Below are 19,810 nucleotides of genomic sequence, written 5' to 3'. Positions count from 1 at the left end.
GGTAAATTTCAAAGTTTCAACATTTCTAGCAGCATCAATGAATTTTTCATACAGGCAACGAGAAAAAAATTCTTTCGAAGCCACTTCTTCACATTCTTGTAATTTGATTTGAGCACGTTCAAAATCATACGTTATGTACAAGCATTCAATGAACTCGGTCAGCGGATCTCGATATTGATACGCTTCTAATTCAATAATGCGTACTAATTCTTTGACACACGTTTGCCGCCGTTTGTTCAAAATAACTGCCGCAGTCAGATAACGCAAAATGTGCGGGCAAAGTATTTGAATTGGATTCAAATAGGCATAGTTGTTCAAAAACATGTCGATAATTTCGTCACGGCCCTTTGCGTAGTGAAAATTGACAAAAAGACTCCAGTGAATGAACCAAGCACGCTGTTGCAGCAAAGTTAACTCACTGTCAAATGGATCGTTGTCGATGAAAGTTTTAAGTCGAACCAAATCATCACGTGCTGATACTGAATTCTGGTCCAATATGCTGCATGCCAAACGACCCCAGAGGGCGTTTAAATAATTTGGATGATGCTGCGGCACCAAGGTTCGAAATGAATTCAAACAAGCGCCCGCTACTCCATAATTTCCACATTCAAATTGAAATTTTGCATATTTGAAAAGCGTATCCAGCATATCAGGGTGAAATTCGTGATTCTCCACAATGTAGTCGACCAGCTGTCGACTGTCGCAATTGCTGTTCTTCATCATTTGTTCAACATTTGGATCGTCCAAAATGACAATCACCGGATCAATTCTATCCTGCATGCAACGGAATTCATCCATTACTGTCGCTCTGTGTGCCGCAAATTCTGGAGCGGCAGTTCCGTAAAGAGCTTCATGCGTTTCAGACAAATAATCGGCCATTTTTGTCAACTGTAGCAAGTCGAGCTTCGCTTTCAGAACTTCCTTCGCCGGATAAATTTTCTGCTCGGCCAAAAATTCGAACAATGGAATCACAAGGTGTGAATCCAAAAATTCCACCATACGAAACGTCAAATCGTATTTCGGCATATTTTCGAATTAAAACTACAAAAAACAACGTCAACACTACGAAACGCACTTATACAATAAACACATATTATCAAATGACGATCAAGTACAATTATTGTTGCTATTGTCATTGTAAAAAATAAAAGAAAAAAATTGAACATTTAAAATATTTTCATAAATAAACATTTAAAATAACAGTTCAATAAATATGTAATTAATTGTACATATTCAGTGCACTAATTTTGAAATTGATATTTCAATTGCTCCTTATTTTTTACAGTATACAGTAAGGCTCTAACTAAAAATTTATAAAAAATAAAAATAAAATAAATTAAATTGTATTATAATAAATTAAAACTATTTGAAATTCATTTTGCAAAAAATAAATTTTCGTTATAAACTGATTTCTTTTCCATTAAGATTCCATTCTGTTAAACAAATTTTGATCGAACATGTCATACATTAATTGATGAATCGTTTGGTTTGTCCGAATGGTTGATTTGCTTAATTCGATTCACTCATGTTAAAAAATGTGAAATTTGTCATCATCATTAAACAAGTGCAGTCCACTATGTGCAAAATTCTGAACATTATAGATAGATATGTGAATAAAATGAGTTTTAATTAATTATTATAATGGAAAGAATAATTTATTGATGAACAAACAATTGTTCAAATGCATAAACTAGTAAATTATGTAAATTAATAATTTATTGTTCAAACAAAGTGTTGTCACTTAATTTGAAAAAAGGCACAATTTTTCCTTCTCAAATTACATTCAAAGCAGTCGATCAATTTGAAGCAAAAACCACCATATGCCTCGTTTGTTATTGATTAATTGATCCGTTCTGACAATTGTCTTCTAAATATGTTTGTTGGTTCAGCTCAGAACATTCAAAATGTAACAGCGCGGTAAAAAGCTGGCACATTTCTCTCCGCCAGTTTTAATGCAGCAGTGGGATATTTTTCCGTGAAACATTTATCCGTATATTCTTTTATCCAAAAATGCTCTTTTGAAAATAAATTGCAATGAGTTATTTGTACAGCGCTTTGAGCAGCTTCTTTCTGCTACCAAACTACGAGGATAATGATGACGCCACTGATCAGTTGCATTATCGTTTTACTAGCTGTCTGCTTATTGTTCTGGCCATGATAGTTAGCTTTAAACAGTTCGGTGGAAGACCTATCGAATGCATGGTACCTGAAATGTTCTCATCTGCCTGGGAACAAGTATGCATACAATGCTTTGTTTACAAAAAATTTTCCCCAATCTAGTCATTCCTCATTAAGCTTGTAATGATTGAAAGAAGTTTTCAATGCAAAATAAACTGTAAATAGCTGTGCAAGTCAAATTTTACACCAAAGCTCAGCAAAGAACCACCTCTGATTAATATACTTCGATATACGCTTTCTTATTGATCTAACGTGACAATCAATTTCACAAACTAACTTTAAAATATTTTCAATCTTTGCCTTTCCAGTGTGCTCTCCAAAAATGTCTTCTAAATGAGAAGAAAACTATCATTAACCGATTGACTAATAATATTAGTCTGTAATACACTTTATCATGACCAGCTAAAATTAGAACTGCTAAATTTAAACAATATGAAATGGAAATAAATAAATTGAAATTTCAAGAGCAAAAGTAAAAAACCTATAAAAGAAATTCTTTATTTTCAGTATGCAGAATCATTCTGCTGGGCTCAAGACAATTATTTTATTCCTTTTTCTGATGACATTCCTGATGATGTAGAAAGCCGTCAAAAAAGCAGAATCAGCTACTATCAGTGGGTACCATTTTTCTTATTAACTTCAGCTCTTTCTTTTCAAATTCCATTCTACTTATGGCGTATCATGTCACATCGTTCAGGTATGCGGTAAATTTGAAATATTTTTCAATAGTTCTGCATTGTTGAACGTAAATTTATCCTTTAAATGTGCCTCATGCGCAGTTTTTACGAATGCAATTTCAGGAATCCGACTGCAAAGCATTATTGAACATGTCCGAGATCCAAAAAATGTTATGCCAGACGTTCGGCGATGCACTTTACGAATGCTCACGGTGCATATTGAAAATGCTTTAAAATTTCAACGACGAGTTTGCAAGAAAAATCTCAAACCTCATAAAATTCTATTATTTCTCAACCTTCCATACACGTCAAACTATATCTCAGTGCTATATTTGATCATAAAGTGTTTATATTTGGCAAACGTAATTGGTCAATTCTTGGTAATGAACTTCTTCCTGGAAACACAAACCAAAGACAGTTTGTACGGATGGCATGTTTTACGCAATCTGCTAAATGGAACCCAATGGCACACATCTGGCTTTTTCCCTCGTGTAACGCTATGCGACTTCGAGGTATGTATTAGATGAAAATGAAATACGTGCAATAAAAAACGCGCACAGATTTAAATACGATTTTCAGGTACGAGTAATGGGCAATTTACAACGCTACAGTGTGCAATGTGTTCTGGTCATAAACTTATTCAACGAAAAAATTTTCATCTTCCTCTGGTTTTGGTATCATTTGTTAACTCTAGTCACTTTGAGCAGTTTCATCTACTGGTTCTCAATGATCTCACTTCCTTGCTTTTCGAAATGGTTCATCACCAGACATCTGGAATTGGCCGACATGCCCTTCGATGCAAAAGAAAGCCGAGACGATGTGAGGCGCTTTGTTGGTGAATATCTTCGGGCAGACGGAGTTTTCGTCCTTCGATTTTTAAACATGAGCACTGGTGTCATATTTACCAGTGATCTGATCGCATCGTTGTGGCGTAGCTTCTATGGCGCCGAGGATCGCCGGGCTGAATTAAGCGCTCAGCGTTGGCCATCCATTGCAGAATTGAACTGGCTTAAAGAAAAACGATCACTAGATAAACGCCAGTCCAGCAGCAGTAGCAGCAGCAGCAGCAGCAGTAACACAACAAGCAACAAAAGCAAAAGCATTGGTAGTGTTGATTCGAAAGCTCTCTCCACAAAACTGCGCTCTGTTAAACTACAGCCAAAGAAAAAGAATAGCTACTTAAAGGTAGAACAAAATGACGATTCGAACACCATTCTCAACGTCCCCCCAAAAGAGGAAACTAGTGTAAGAAATTCAAGTAGAAAAGATTTCAAAAAGGAACAACCTCCCGTATAAAGTGTTCTCTGATTTGCTGATCACAGTTTGCAAAATAAAGCATACATAAACGTTGTTACGGTTTTCTCAAATGTATTATTCAAAAGTATTCTATAAAGTAAATAATAAAATAAATCCACTAAACTATTGAAAATTGTTTTAAATCAAGAATTCAATTTTATAAATAAATTACAATTCACCTTGGCATACGTGTTGACGAAATCTGTGTTAGATGATGACTTTCACTCCGTTAATGATAATGCTTTTAAAAATGAACAAAGCGAATTCATCGGTAATTCAAAATTAAGAATATTTCTGTTAGCTCTACATTCGCGCAACTTGTGCAGAAATTTTCAAACGAAACAAACTTCATACTTTGGTCACAGTTAATGATGTTCAAGTTAGTGAACAATTTTTGTTATGTTCTTGAGACAGAATTCGAATTCGCCCACATATGCTTGTCACGTAGACTTATCTTATCACATTGTTTCGTAAAAGAGATCAACATAAACGGTTGGAATAAAATAAAGTAAGACAACGCAGTTAACATTAACTAAATAAGTAATTCAGCGAATTGTTAAGCATAAAAAGAAGTACCAGCAGAGTAAAACTGCGCACAAACGGAAATACGACTAACTTAATTGCATCCTACCAACAGTGATAATCTTACATTCTTCTCATATTTGAAAAAAAAAATTGACATGTGCCAACGCAGACATTTAAGTAAGATTATTACTAAACTACTTTTAAAAAAACGGGAAAAATAATAAAAACAACACATAAATACATAGCGTACAGTAAAAAAAACATGGATGCGCGTCGTAAACAAATCAACAATTGGCACTAAAAATAAACAAGCAAATTGAAGAAAAGTTAAATCTGCATGATTATGAATCAAAACTTTTCATAAGAAGGCATTACCGCATGATAATAATCCAGACCTAAAATTCCAAGTTAAAATTAAAGCTTTATTATCAGTGTACTGTGATTGATGTTTAGATTTGTGCAATAAATTAAACAAATTAAGTTTATATTTTAAAATTTTGTTCAAAATGTGTGTTTGATTGTTTTATGGTCAATTGAAGAATTTTACACTGTTGAGAAATTTTCAAAACACGTTGTGCTTTAGTCGAATACTTTCAGATGGACACAACGGAATTGTATACTTCGAAACAGATATTGGAAAATTGGTTAAATGCAAATCGACCAGATTTGTTGTATTCCAATAAAACTATAACAGTAATAGAATAGTGCGTGTGTAAATTGTGCACTGACTCATCAAATCATTTCAGGTTCACGAATGCAGTGAAAGAGCAGTTCAAGCACATTCACTGCTTCCACGCATGAGTGAAATTTTGAAGCAAATGAATTCATTCTGCACGATCGAAGGTGAAAGCCCAGAGTGGGAAGTTTTACAAGCAGAAGCGGAATCGATTCGTGTAAATTATTTTTATGATCAAAAAAAGTCCCCCATTGGCTCAATGGGAAATGTTGACTTTATTCGATTGTCATTTTTCAGATGAATTTTGATTTAATCATGACACCATTTTATTATCCGAGCACTTGGCATATTTTGTGCAGTGAAATGCAAAAGCGAATAAAGAGAAGGGTTTGTTCATTATTTTTTGTCCCCCCCCCTCACCCCAAAACACCAACGTGAAGAATGTGTTGTTTAGGCTCGCAACAAGCGTAAAGCGGTGGAAATTGCAGAGTCATCCAATTCGAAACATGCCAAACAGGAATTGGCACTTCTACCGAATAATTCAGCTTTTCAAGTTTTGCTTTTTGCAATGCACAGCATGCTTTCTTCATGATATTTTTCATTAAGGAAATGCCGAATGTCGAAGAGCATCAAATACCACTATCCAACGCACCTTTGTTGCAAAAGCAGCTGCAGATTGTTCGATCTTATTTACGGTTCATAGATCTACTTAGCGAATATCGGCGCTGGAAATTGCAAAACGTCACCATCACTGATGCAAAGCTTGAAGGTGGCATTTGGAAGCCAGACTTTGAGCAGAAGAAAACTGAACTTGTAAAATCGCTTGAAAGTATGGAAGATGATTTGAAATGTTCATTGCAAAGAAAGGGTGTAAAATGTGAGGAAGAGAATTCGGTCAACGAGGAGTTGAAATCGACAACTTCTTTCAACAACTTGCTCTTCAGCAAGTCGGGTATTGAATTTTGGTGGTATTGTCAAAATTTGCCAAGCTTATATTATTTATCTGTATGCTTCAGCGGATGATGGTCATGATCGAACCATGTCAACACAGACATTATTCCAAAGAAGGTAGTACGTGATGAAGAGATTGAAGAAATAATAATTTGTTTTTTGCACTGTTGATGAAAGTTTAGGAAAGCTTGGGATCGTTTTGTCGTATGCAACGATGAAATGGAAGAAGAGGACGACAATTCTTATTGTACCCCTTCTGTTCCAATGGCAGAATGGATTCTTCCACCATGGTAGGAGGATATGGTGAAAATAATTGGATGATAATTTTTTTTTATTTTAGCCAATCCAAATGGTTCAATTCATCAAAGTAGAAGTGACTTCATTTTTTTCGAATGAATTATATATATCAATAATTACTTATTTATGTATTATGAGCCTTTTTGTATTATTAATAAATTTGGGAAAATTATATTACAGTGTGTGACAGAGTTATATTAGCGTCTGTCTGTCCTTGTTAAGACAGTTGTCAGTGTTAAACCGCGTCAGTACTTATGAACGACAATAGGCTTTAATTGAAAAAGAGAGTGGCGATTATGTATACGATTGAGACGAAGCCGGTGGAGGCGGCTATCAATGACCAACGTGTGCAGCTTACGTTCACGCAACAGGGGCAAGTCGACGAGAAGTGAAAAGCGCTAATGTTGCTTAATTGCGTTAAGAAGCCTCTTCTGGCGTGGGCCAATTTCGACCTTGGACAGTTAATTAAAACCGTGGTCCGTCCATCGACGACGGTCAACAAGCGCATGAGTCATACAAGCAAGCGTTGGTCAATCGACATTGGACGGCTTGTGACATCTGGTCGAATAATGGCCGGAGAAGCTGCTTGTCCGACGATGACTGCGACGATTCGATTGCGAAAAATATTGATCCTTATTCTCCTTTTTTCAACCCACAATTTCCAGTTGATGATTGCATTATTGTTTTTGGTGCTTTTCAAAAAATGCATTCCCTCTTTTCCATTGCTTGATCATCATTTGCTATTTATTACAAGACTGAAATTTCCGTTTTCATTTTTGGAAAAGAGGATTTTCACAGATTTCAATTTTGAAATCATGTCAGTGCCGGTTGCCCCGTGCAACACAGAATGTCGTCAAACGCTTTACATATAAATAAAAATAAATGCACGCATACATATATATATATATATATATACATATATACATATACGTATATTTAAGCATCAGTGATTTGCTTGGCATCATTTTTCCAAAGTGAGGAAGGAGCCAGAGACGATCGATTGATTGTCTGCGCGATTAGGCTTTTCAGTCAATGCCCCGCCCGCTTTGTCGGGAAAAAACTACTTCCTCAAAAACTCTTCTGTACCCTGTATTTTCTTGCTTTTGCAGAACATACAAGTCTGCCTGCCGCGGCCGCTGTTCATTGATCAAGTGGTAAGTGTGTGCGTGTGTGTGTGTGTGTGATACTATTTTTGCTTTTCTTATCCAATACCTCATTTGTCGATTATACCAATACGTACAAGTTCCATTCAATAATCACCGTGGAAACTCTAACGCGGTTTTAACAAGAAATCAGCGAAAGAATAATAATAATAATAATAATATGCAGCTTTGATGAAATTAAATTTTAACTTTTCCAAATTCATTCGCAGTGGATAAGCCCCGCATCGGATGTTGTTGAATCCAATCAGTTCAATAAGAACAGATCCAAGCTATGTTGATCATTTCGATCAGATGGAATCTGATTTCAAAAGCAATGTTCAAATGCGGTACTACTCGGTTCCGTGAATCATCATTAATCAAGTCTTCCTTATTTATGAATACAACGTTTTCAATCTGTCCAATTCTCACAGGAGTGATCACAGTCGGCTGGATGAGTCGATTTCTTATCTAACTGAAAACACAGCACGCACAATGATCACTTTCAAATTGTTGTTGTTTTCAGTAATTTTCTTTCCAAGCAATTTGTATAGTTGTTCTTTTATTTATCAGTTGTTCAATTTGCACTTGTTCATTCATCAATCACGCGGAAACTTATTCTTTCACAGGTATGTGGTTGAAAATTTATCCCACTTTTTTAGGACCATTAATCTGTTCAACATAACAACTGCATCCCCATATCTTACAGTACTAATAGGTGGAAAATAGAAAGAAAGAAAGAACTGTTACTATTAAACTGTAACGTGTTGCTTTTCTACTTTTCTGCGCATATTACATGATGATTGATCTATTTCTTATTCAATCTTTCTCTATCTTAAATTTTCATCAATCACTGACGACACTTTCAGTAGAACTTGAATTCTAATTATTTATTCATTTTCTCTTGTAAACTAACAACTGTGAAATCACTTCAATTTGTAAAAGCATTCGTTTAATTGCCGATATTTCTACTTTCTGCTTGTTCAACGATGATTTCCGATTTAAAAATTGAAATGGCATTTCAACGCATCAATGTACTGTAAACAAATCTGACAAGTACGTATGTATTTTATACTGTAATTTTTGAAATTATATTTTTACAAAATTAACAAATTGTCTCCATTTGAAAATTATCATTTGATATTTTAGTATTTCACTTCGAAAATGCTATCATTTCAGTAATTAGCAGCATTTTATCGAATCTATACTAAGCACTGGAAATTTCTGACGGCCAAATTTACACAACAGGCTGAAATTATTTTCAATCATAAAATTCATCTCATAAAGTGTATAAATATTTTTGATGACCTCTCTGATATGTAAAGATTGAAACTGCACCTGTCATAATAGAACAATAATCTGATAAATAATATTATGAAGAACTGTTTCCACTTTGAAACTTTACTTGACACGCTAAAAGATTTATCCTGTTTGTTAATCATATTTTTAAAAAAATAATTTATGAAATGAAAAGCTAATGCTGAACGTGCTTTGTGCACTGCTTTGCAGAATTTTGCGTCGATAAGCTGAAAAATGAACACTAGCGAATGAGAAATGCAAATTCGAATTGTGAAAGTGTGTGGGAGGAGCATTTTGATTTCTCGTGAAGAATATGAATCGGTGCCCGGAGGCTACTGTAGCCTTCTGCTCACTTCTGAAAGCAAAACTAAAAATACTGGCTCCGTTTAAACGGTCCTTTTACAATTGGTTCTCTTATAATATCGTTGTCAAATTGTTCAACAATTTATTATTATTAGTATCATTCGAGCAAAAGCTGCTTTCTAAGCAATCTAGAAAAAATGAGGTAAAATAGTTCTTGGATTTTTTGTCTTTTCTTCGAAAACTGTCAGGACAATTTCACTCAACAGTTACTTGAAAACGACAAGTACAGATTATGAGAGTATTCGATTTTTAGCCCAAGTAAACAGAAATATCTAGATTGTGTTAATGGTGGGCTGTGATCATCGCCTATATGTGCATATATATTCGTTTCCGCTTGACGAAGCTTCACAGAGTGAACTCGGTTGCGTGACCGGCACGTGAGTGCCATTTCGAGCCATCTCCTGCCACGCATAATTAAGCTCTAGCTGAGCTTCTTCCAAAATATACATGCCCGTCCGTTGACCAGACCAGTGTATAACCGCATTGGTCATTCGCTTTGTCAACCATCTGTCGTCGCCTTGTCAAACGGCCAGATGTTGAACCGTTGCCTTTCAATAAGATTGTCCAAATCAACTGTCGATGGCATTTCTCATTGCCGAGCATTTTTACTAGCCGCGCAACATGTGCACATTTATGGAATATCCACATTTTGCAAGCATTGCAATAATGCTAGCAATTTGTATTAATATAAGCGTTGGTTTTTTTTTCAACAATCAGGCAGGTTGTCTAGGCATTCGACCACTGAATTTTATATACCAAACATATGCCCAACGAAAGGAATTCTCGATTATCTGTGATGATGATTCACGGGATCGCTCGTATGCTAATGCTTGTTTGTTCGTCATTTTCACATTTCGCGTAAAATAACTGCAACAATCATTTTATCAAATGCTTCAAAATTGCACAGTCAAATATTGAACACATAAAAAAACCAACCCTGTGACTGATGATCATGCAAAATAAAAACTGATACTGTATGTTAAAGAGTTGCGCGCCATTTTAACAAGATGCTTGCGATGTAAGCTTTTTTTTCAACTTCATTGTCTACCAGTTTCAAATAATGGAAAACAGTTTCTTCCTTATAAAATCGGGTATTGCTTAATATGGTGCGCAAAAAGTGATTTTTTGCACTGCAACAAAATATAATTAATTAATTAATTAAAATTTTCAGCGAATTTACATTGCATGAAGAAGAATTTCTTTATTCCGAATGCAGCATTCTATGGAAAGCAGCAATTGCAGCGTTGAAGAAAAGCGTATCAAAATCAAAGAATGGGTGAAATCTCGACTTGAAGAGGTAGATAATGTATTTTTATCTTATTATCAGTGTTCAAATACCATTATTCATTATTAATATTAGAGTCATTTTTCATTATTATTTGTTGACTAAGCTGAGATCAAAAACGAAGCAGCACACACGCAAATGGATTATTACGTGAAGTGATTAAGTAAAAAATAAAGTAGTTAATTAAATTCCTATCTTCCTATCTGCGCTTACTGAATAAACAAAAATCTATTGGAAAGATTTTCATGCAAGCGGAAATGGAATTTCAAGTTTACATCTTCCACACGTTCAAATAATCTTCTCTTATGAAAACAATTGCAATGAAAACTACAATGTCAATTTGAAAACCGAATTCTGACAATTCCATAATTCGCAGTAAATTTTTATTGTTTCATTAAATATCATTATTAATTTTTATTAAATCCTAGAATAAGTGTTTCAAAAGTGAATTCAAATTTTATCCTGAATTTAAAACGACCCTGTTCTTTTCATTGTTTCTGTCAACTGTTTCATGATCAATCACCTCAAAAAATTTATGACAAAATAATTTACATATTTTCTTTCCATCCGAGAAAAAACCTCGTTTTTAATCCTTTCACTGACAACACTTCGCGCATTAGCATAAGCAAATTTGCATGGAACATTAATTCCCTCTTCTGCAACATTAGCAACATCTATCACCGTTTGTATATGATTAATAAATGCTTTATTTCATTTAATTTTTTTCAATGTCTGTTGCTTCTTTTCTACTAAGAAAAGCCTCTCCAATAGTGTAATTTCTCTTCTTACGAATTGAATGGGCTAATTGATTTGGAATTGGGAAAAAAATCCAACTGAAAACATCGTCGTTTTAGAAATTTGAATTGCTACTTCGTGTTAACATGTTGCTTTATTGTCAAGCGAGCGGTAAATAGCTTCCGATTGAAATGCGAGGCGCGTTTGCAAATAGTCCATTACACTTTGCCATGGTCTGCCGCGTCAGAGGCTAAACGAGCTGCTCTTTTCAAGCCTTGGAATAAACATACACACACACACACACACGAACACCAACAACATTTATACAGGTATTATAATATGCATCCACAAAAAGGAAAGTATATACTTCTTAGTCGTGTTTCTTAATTATCTCTTCTCGTCACAAGAAGGCTTTTCCCACTAATTCTGATACTTTATCAAAAGACCAATGAGATCACAGCTTGGTTCAACAATTTCGGCAGCATCAATCAATTATTTCTATAGTAAAATTTTGGCCGGTCGAGGTGTCACGTTTCGCTTTTCGACAAAAATGACAAAAAGACTCAGACCAAAAGAGGTGCGGCCTCTTCTTGGAAGCTAGTCTTGATCGCGCTTTTCCTCCACGACGTGCATCAATCAATATTTTGTGCTCATTTTATAAATGACACACAATCACATGCAATGAATGACCTAATCACTAAAAATGCTCAAAGAAGTAGAAGAATCATCGAAGAAAGAAAAGTCGCGTTGCTAGTTCAAAGATGCTTGTATGACAACTGCCCCCTCCCATTCTGTCTAGCCAGCGCGATTCAATTTTCTCCCACCAAAAGTCTCTGATCTAGTTATAATGAATAATTGTTCACTTATTCTTAATAACTACTACTATTTTTCCTCAACGTTTCATCGTTTCTTTTATGTTCAGTTGGATCAACAAAATCAACGAATTCGAACCCAGAATATACTGTGCGCTAATCGCCTTGAATTACTCTACACCTGTGCAAAAAACAATCTCCATTGGCGTAATTGTTTAATGACAGCAAGCGCAGAGGTATATTTTTATTTCCTATGACTCGAATAATAATAATAATAATAATAATAGTATCAGTTTCAACTGACTTAAGCTTTTGTTTACATGCGACTAACTGAATGCATGATACTGCATAGTGCATAAGTTGAAAGTGCTTGATAGTTAGTTAACAACTTCCCTTCCCTTTAGAAACGATTATTTGTTTTGCTATTAAACCTTCAAAGCACAATAATTCTAATCAAAAAATGTTTCTCAGACCAAATTCATTCTTCTACATGTTTTAAGTTTCAAATGGAATCATCTCATGTTTAACAATTTGATACAAAGAAGAAAAAATTAATTACTTACATACCTGTGTAGAAGATTGATGTTTTCTACAGTGCTAATTGATGTTTTCTAAGGGTACCAGAATGTTGGACTTGCAAAATCATATGAACAACAATATCAACAATAACAACAACAATTCCTGCTTAGACGGTTCCATCAATGGTAGTAGCATTGATCGAAAGGAATGGAGTAATACATTGGATGCTGATGAACACAGCCGCACAACGTCCGTAGAACGCAGCAACAATATTGCGAATGAATTTATCGGTAAGTTCAGCGAAACAGGTCGAAACTGAAATTGCACAATGATTATTAACACAATACCCAATCAAAAATTGCATTATCTTTCGCAATTAATCGCCTGAATCAACAATCGGATAAGGTAATGAAAATCTGCATACACATATAGCTGAACTAGCTTAAAATAAATAATGTCTTCTAGAAGGAAATTGATATATTAAAAATGGAATAAATTGTTTTCTTTCTCTCTGTTATATTTATAATTATTAAGCACATCGTTGGAAAGTAATGTTCCCTTTAAATATATGTGTCACTAAAATCAGAGGGGTCGTTCAGAGATAAGATCCAACCAATTCTAGAGGGGGCTTGTCATGTTCGCAAATGACTTCTGAGCATCATTGATTCAAAGCACGGTCCTGGAAAAGGTAGTCAGGTTCAACGGTGGTTTTTCTATTTGCTTGAAAACGTCTCCCAGTTTGATCTTCCCCAAATCACTGACTAGTCTGAGATAGGTGGCTAATTGAAATTGATGTTCGATGTATGTTCGACAACCTTTCAAAGAACAAGCCCATTTCAGAAGTTTCCACAAAATTCTGTCGTTCATCTGTTCGCAACAAATGCAAATTTTCCCATATAACGTGTCTTTGAAGATGTTGCCATTCGAAAAACAAAAAAAAAACAAGCCAAAAGCAAATACACGATTGAATAACTATTATTCACAGAGCTGCAAATAAATATCATTGAAACATGGATAAACAGTCAAGCGTTATGAGCTGTTCGAAAAGAAAACGATGATGGCTTATCGCATTTTCAAGCTAGAAGAACATTAAATCAATTGCGGTCGATTGGTTGGTTCGGCGATTTGAGGATTCTGGTCAGTAACGAATGCTGCTGAAAATGGTGTTTCACTCCTTATTTGATTCTACTGCTCGTTTGACCAAAACCCTTCCCCTTTCCCATTTATCCGGGGATAAGATCGATCACCTCTCTCTTGATTCTTTCTTTCTATCCTATTTTACTTTTATCATTCGATTTTGGCCTACAGCTTATCACGCCTGCCCTTAGTCTGACTTCTCGTCCAACTGCTCAATGCAACAGGATTTTCTTTTCACTTCTGCTTCAATGTCACCATTCAACGTCCACATATATACAACAGTAAGTAAATTGGGCGGTACAATAGTACAATAATATAAATCGAAACTGCCAAAAATCGCCAAACAGTTGTTGATAAAGTTTGTCAAGTCAACGGTGATAATAATTGAAATCAATGAGCACGGATTAAACATTAAACGCTGACCACCAACCATGTTGTTTATGTGAAAAACAGAAATTCAGTTTTGCCTTTTCACAACCCGTCCTCGATCGAGACAAAGCGATGCTTCTCAAGAGAGACAAAATGAATGATTTGTTTCGACCTCGCCTCATTGCTGCGCGTTCCTCACGCTGACTAAATGCAAAAGTATCAATAAAACCAAACATGCAACGGTCAGCTGGCTCGCCGACGATGACGAAACTGATTAACTAGCGGCTGCTGCTTTCCCGTGACTCAAATCGGCTACCTTTAAAGAGATTTCATGACATTCTTCTAAAAACAACTTAGCTTGCTTCGCTTTGCATTGATTGTTCTGCATAAAATATAGGCGGGATTTTTCACTTTTTCTTTCAAATTCCCAACTCTATCTCTATCTCTTTCTATGTGCATATGTGTATACAGTGATGATGAATTTGATAGCAAATTAATTGAATAAATTGCAAATTCAGATTCTACAAATTGTGGAAAAGGTACTGCATCGCCTTTGCTGAGTTGCCGCAAAAGAGTTCAAGTGATCCAAACGAAACAGCAAAAGCAAAACGATCGGCCAGTTCCACTTCCGAGAGCAACAGTACAAGCAAGGGCAGCTCTAGATCGTGTATCATTCATGCGTGACAGTTTGGAGATGGCTTTAACCGCAGAAGAGGAACAAAACGACGAAGAACTAGCGACTGCTCATCATCGACACATCGTAAGCATGTCGACGAAGCATGAATTTCAAAAGTTCTTGTTCTTCTAAAACCTCCTCTTTTTTATCCTAGGAGAATGAAGTTCTCAAATTGGCAAAATCTTGCTTTTTGCCGGATGATATATCTGTCAAGACATTGTCCACAATTGTAGATATGCCCAACACTAACAAAACTGCGTCAACTAAAATCCGTGGTTCGGTGAAACGTCGCAGTCCTTACATCAACGTACCGTTGTATTTGGTATGCACAGATCGAGAGCACATGTACTGCAGACGAGCATCGGGCTCTTCTGAAAGCAGTAGCCAAATGTCCAATCGTGATACGTTCGCTGATTCGGCAGCAATCGACTGCCGAGGATCCGTATCTCATTCAAGAAGCAGTGCCAAACTGAGTTTTCAACAACGACGTAATAATGCAAAGTAAAAATGCCGAACTGAACAAACGAAAACAATGAATTTTCTTTACAGAAGCCCAAGCCTATGCAGATTCCGACGATGATTACTCTGTACCACCAGATGCAGCTAGCCTGCCCGAATCCATGTCTCTCCGCTGTGTGATGTTGGACAAAGATAGACCGATGTGTATCAATGGATTTCAGGCAAGCAATGCATCATCTCTCATGCACGCTGAGCACCATAATAATAATTATTATCGATGTTGTTGTTCAGAATATAGAAAAGCAAGGCTATTTGCACAAAGTACGCGATCCTGGAAAACCTTCAAAACGTCGTTGGTTTGTTCTCAGGGATGATATCTTGCACTGCTATCGTTCTTCTGAAGTAAGAAAAGAATTCCCCTTTGCCATTGGAACAACAGTTCACCGCTAATGTCCCATTTTTCTAGTCTTGTCAGCATGGTCGTGAGAAACTTTGGGAAATTCCAATAGCAAATGTAATCAGCATCGCAAGAGTCGCTTATATGCCAGAAAATGGCTTTGAGGTGAAATTTTTACAACATTTATCATCATATAGGATTGTTGTTGTTTTTTAAATAAAATTTCCAGATCGCAACTCACGACAAGCGTGTTTGCTTGGTTGCAAGCGATGGAAAAACAAGCTTGGATTGGTTCAAGGGTTAGTTAGTATCTTGATTCTACTTCTCTTTTCACTTTTCAATACAAACAATTTCTCCATAAACTCTACTATATTCTTCTATTTATATATTTATTCTACTGGCTCTTCACACTTGTCAATTGCTATTTGTGATCCATTTTTCAAAGAGGTGCTTTAACATTTTATTTGTTTTCATGCAGCGCTGCAAAAATGCAGGAAGACATTAACAATGCGAAAGTGCCAGGAGCCGAACGAAAATGCAACGTGTCGAGGTTGGATAACAAAAGTCTGTTTTTGCTTTTTCATTGTCACTTTAAAAAACAATTTGAAAAACAAAGTTCCACTAATTTATCACAGGTTCACTATGGCCGATCGAAACGATTCTGGTGTGCCTTGTGCAATGATTCATTACTTTTCTTCAAGCGACCCACTGCTAAAGTATGCTTTAAAATCTAATTCAATTCTCCACTTTTCTCGACACTTCTGTTTTCCATAAATAAAGCTAACCAACGCTTATGTTCACGCTTGAGTAGATAGATATAACAAAATACTCTTCATTAAATTGACGTAAACGTCAAATAAACAAAATTTCATCGCATACTTCATAAACACTAATGGTCAGACTCGCGATTAATTTTACGTTAATTTTCCTTTTCATTTCCAGAAACGCCAGAAATTTATTTAAATTACCTACAGACATACTATAAGCAAATGGAATGAATATTCGCTCACAACTGACGTACCTAATAGTGCATACTAAAATTTTAAAGTGAAAAAAAGCTGAAAAATAATTCTTTTAAACGGATTGTTTCAATTTTCGAAATTATTACTCTTTATATTAATAAATTGAGATGAAATGTGCATGTGTGCGCTTGTTTTCCAGGTACCCCTTAGTCACCTTTGCCTTGAAAAGTGTACAATTCGCGAAGCACCCTGTTCGTCAGCAGACGAATCGGACGGAGAAGAAATCAGCAGACAAGGGCAACAGCATTCACTGGAAGTGCGCACAGTAAACAACGATCTTATTTACCTAATTTTCCTATCTGGAGAAGATAAAGAACGTTGGTTCTATCATCTGACAATCGCTGCCTCCGGTGGTCCTCAACAAGCAGGTTCAGCATTTGAACAGCTCATCAATCAACTTATGAAAGTCGACGGCCAAGCAGGTAAAAACAAATTGTATAAAAATATAATTCAGTTCTGTTTCACTTTCACTGCTATTCACTTGAGAAACTTGAAAAGTTTTTGTTTAGACAGTCAACTGTGGAAAGATCCGCTAATATCTACTTGCGTTGAGAGGCCCACTTCACCGATGACTAGAATTACCGATGAAACTGATCGAAAGACAGCCTTCAATTTATACAAAGTATCTTCTGACATTGGATCTGATTTTTGAATTTTCTATGTAAAATTTAAATTTCAGTCAGCTTACCTATTCAGCAGTGTGCAGACACGGGGTGGAGCCGAAGAGTATCACTTGGATTTAGCTCAGAATGCTTTGCGACTGGCATTGGCCAATCCAACGATTCGTGATGAGTTCTATGCTTTGCTTATTAAATTGACCAACTGCGAACAGATCAGTCATCAGGTAGGCTTTGATCGATTAACTGGATATTAAAAAAAAAAATCTATCATTCGAGAACTTCTATCATCATCATTCAGGCTTGGCGTCTACTTGCCATGTGCTTGTCATTGTTCTTGCCATCCTATCCAATAATGTGGTTAATGAAAAAATATCTTCGCAATGCTTGCTTGAACGGGTAAATTGGAAAAATTCGACTATCTTCATTTTACTCTTTCTGCAACGACGATCCATGCTACGTTCTTTTCATTTTCAGTGAACCTTCACACCGATTGGCTGCCTTTTGTCAGCGAGCTTTAGAAAGGACCGTTTCCAATGGTGCCAGAACAGAAGCGCCATCGAAATTGGAAATCATGGCATTTCTCACACGAGATCCATGTGAACACAGTCTTCCACACAGCATTCCTGTCAACATGCCCGACGGATCTTATCAGGTTAAACGAATATAATTGCAAACAGAAACAAACTTGCATCCGCACTACAGCAATTTTGAATCATGTACAGGTGATTGGTTTCGATGGTTCCAGTACAGTGATTGAATGTTCCCAACGTTTGTGTCAAATCATTGGCATCCGTCCGCCTCCTCAATCCGGCTACGGAATTTTCGCCGATGATCCAAGAATGCCCGATACGTTGCAATATCTGAATCCAAATGAAAAGGTACGCAAACACAATGACAAAATGAAACAAAATGTTGTTACCTTTCGTTATTATATATGTTTTACACTGGTGATTTTTCTTGGTTTTCCAGCTGTGCGATGTGCTTTCACGATGGGAACGTCAATTAAAAGAGCATACAGCTGGAAAAGTACCAAATCGACGTGCCATACAACTTCTTTTTCGAAGACGGTAAGATTTGGAAATTTTGCACTTACAGTAAACTAAAAAGAAAACTAGGTTCAAACAGTGAAATAAATTTCTTCTGCAGATTCTACTGGCCAAATTTCGCACGCGACGAAACTGATCAAGAGCGAGTATTTCTTGCCTATCAGTTAGCCGACGATCTGCGAGAAGACCACGTACCTGTGTCAGTTGATCTAGCAGTAGAGCTTTGCGCTTTGATGGCTCAGCTCCACTACGGCTCGTACAAGTCGACCAACGACAATCGAACCGACAACATAATAAGACGAACCCTGTCTGAGAAGCTAATTTCGGTGGCTTGTCGAAATTCGCTAAAGTCTGTGTGCTTTGAGAAAAATTGAACCGTTTTGTCAAATTAAGAGCAAACAAATTAACGACGACTGCATTTGTTTTCTTTAAGACAACGCGTTGAAGACAAGTGGAAAAATTTCGAATCGTTCACCACGACCGAAGCGGCGTCGGTGATTGTGCAAACGCTGCGCTTGTGGCCCTATTTTGGAGCCAGCTTCTTCGAAGCAACGGTAAATACAAACATTACGCCAGCATAATGATTTTGCATGTGTTGCTGAATTTGCAGATTAAAGGCAAAGCTGATGAAAGTCTGTGGCTAGCAGTGGACAGCTACGGCATCACATTAATGCAATACCATACGAAAGTATGCACAATAATTTCACATCATTCCATCAATCTATTATTACCTATAAAATAAAAAAAATTAGGAGTGTATCAATACATATTCTTACGATATGGTGACCAAATTCGGTGGCATGAATGATGATTTTGTACTCGTTGTTCAAAGAACATTGTTCGCCGAAGACGAGGCTCCAATCGAACGTATCGTTTTCACCATGGAAAATACAAAAGTATTATTATCCGCATCAAAAATAGCAAAATTTTCCCTCCACTTTGCCTTTTTTCATTTCAGGCCTATGAAATCACCCTGCTGTTGGCTGACTACATCACCCATCGCCCCAGAGGACTGGACAGGATGCACACGATGAGAACGCTACCCAGCAGCAATCTCATCTCTGTCAATGTATAACTTTTCTGTACGACAACAAATATGAAAATTAGCAATTCAAAATTTTCCGTTTACTGTGACCTTGCTGAGGACGACATTTCTCATCAATAAATGCAACTTCAGTTCAACTGAATTCGAAAGCAATAATAAAAATAAAAATTTGTGAGTTTACAAAGAAAATGTGATATAAAATAAATTTCAAATACACGACTAATGCAACAATGTAACAGAGTATTATTAAAGTAAATTATAATAATGAAAAAAAATTCCTAAAATGT

The 19,810-nt window shown here is 36.1% G+C and overlaps 5 protein-coding genes across 5 annotated transcripts; 4 read left to right on the top strand and 1 right to left on the bottom strand.

Moving 5' to 3' along the window:
- Positions 1 to 52: 52 nt before the first annotated feature.
- On the bottom strand, positions 53 to 1,026 carry Tsp_04424a (eukaryotic translation initiation factor 3 subunit E; the record flags this gene model as incomplete). The annotated part of the gene is made up of 1 exon (XM_003375189.1): positions 53 to 1,026. A coding segment is annotated over exon 1 (974 nt), but the record flags the coding sequence as incomplete, so codon positions are not given.
- Positions 1,027 to 2,034: 1,008 nt separating this feature from the next.
- Tsp_04423 (innexin-10) lies at positions 2,035 to 4,766 on the top strand. Its single transcript, XM_003375188.1, has 6 exons — positions 2,035 to 2,235; positions 2,686 to 2,875; positions 2,979 to 3,367; positions 3,435 to 4,145; positions 4,453 to 4,530; positions 4,701 to 4,766. Exons 1-6 carry the CDS (start codon positions 2,035 to 2,037, stop codon positions 4,764 to 4,766), a joined length of 1,635 nt encoding a protein of 544 aa, XP_003375236.1.
- Positions 4,767 to 5,273: 507 nt separating this feature from the next.
- Tsp_04422 (conserved hypothetical protein) lies at positions 5,274 to 6,597 on the top strand. The gene is made up of 7 exons (XM_003375187.1): positions 5,274 to 5,369; positions 5,423 to 5,569; positions 5,650 to 5,739; positions 5,807 to 5,905; positions 5,959 to 6,304; positions 6,369 to 6,420; positions 6,486 to 6,597. Exons 1-7 carry the CDS (start codon positions 5,274 to 5,276, stop codon positions 6,595 to 6,597), a joined length of 942 nt encoding a protein of 313 aa, XP_003375235.1.
- A 404-nt stretch (positions 6,598 to 7,001) lies between these two features.
- Tsp_04421 (conserved hypothetical protein) lies at positions 7,002 to 7,472 on the top strand. The gene has a single exon (XM_003375186.1). It carries the CDS (start codon positions 7,002 to 7,004, stop codon positions 7,470 to 7,472), a length of 471 nt encoding a protein of 156 aa, XP_003375234.1.
- Positions 7,473 to 14,104: 6,632 nt separating this feature from the next.
- Tsp_04420 (putative MyTH4 domain protein) lies at positions 14,105 to 19,553 on the top strand. The gene is made up of 18 exons (XM_003375185.1): positions 14,105 to 14,174; positions 14,777 to 15,018; positions 15,089 to 15,422; positions 15,484 to 15,749; positions 15,860 to 15,955; positions 16,020 to 16,089; positions 16,269 to 16,340; positions 16,920 to 17,434; positions 17,492 to 17,656; positions 17,731 to 17,828; positions 17,907 to 18,084; positions 18,155 to 18,310; positions 18,402 to 18,499; positions 18,579 to 18,827; positions 18,912 to 19,032; positions 19,089 to 19,166; positions 19,231 to 19,374; positions 19,437 to 19,553. The coding sequence occupies exons 1-18, from the start codon at positions 14,105 to 14,107 to the stop codon at positions 19,551 to 19,553; spliced, it is 3,069 nt and encodes a 1,022-aa protein (XP_003375233.1).
- The last annotated feature ends 257 nt before the right edge of the window (positions 19,554 to 19,810 follow it).

This window comes from Trichinella spiralis, assembly GCF_000181795.1.
Source record: "Trichinella spiralis strain ISS 195 chromosome Unknown Scfld5, whole genome shotgun sequence".
In the NCBI taxonomy this organism is placed as follows: domain Eukaryota; kingdom Metazoa; phylum Nematoda; class Enoplea; order Trichinellida; family Trichinellidae; genus Trichinella; species Trichinella spiralis.
Note: the sequence above shows the minus strand (reverse complement) of the source record. Positions and strands in the feature narration are given on the sequence as shown.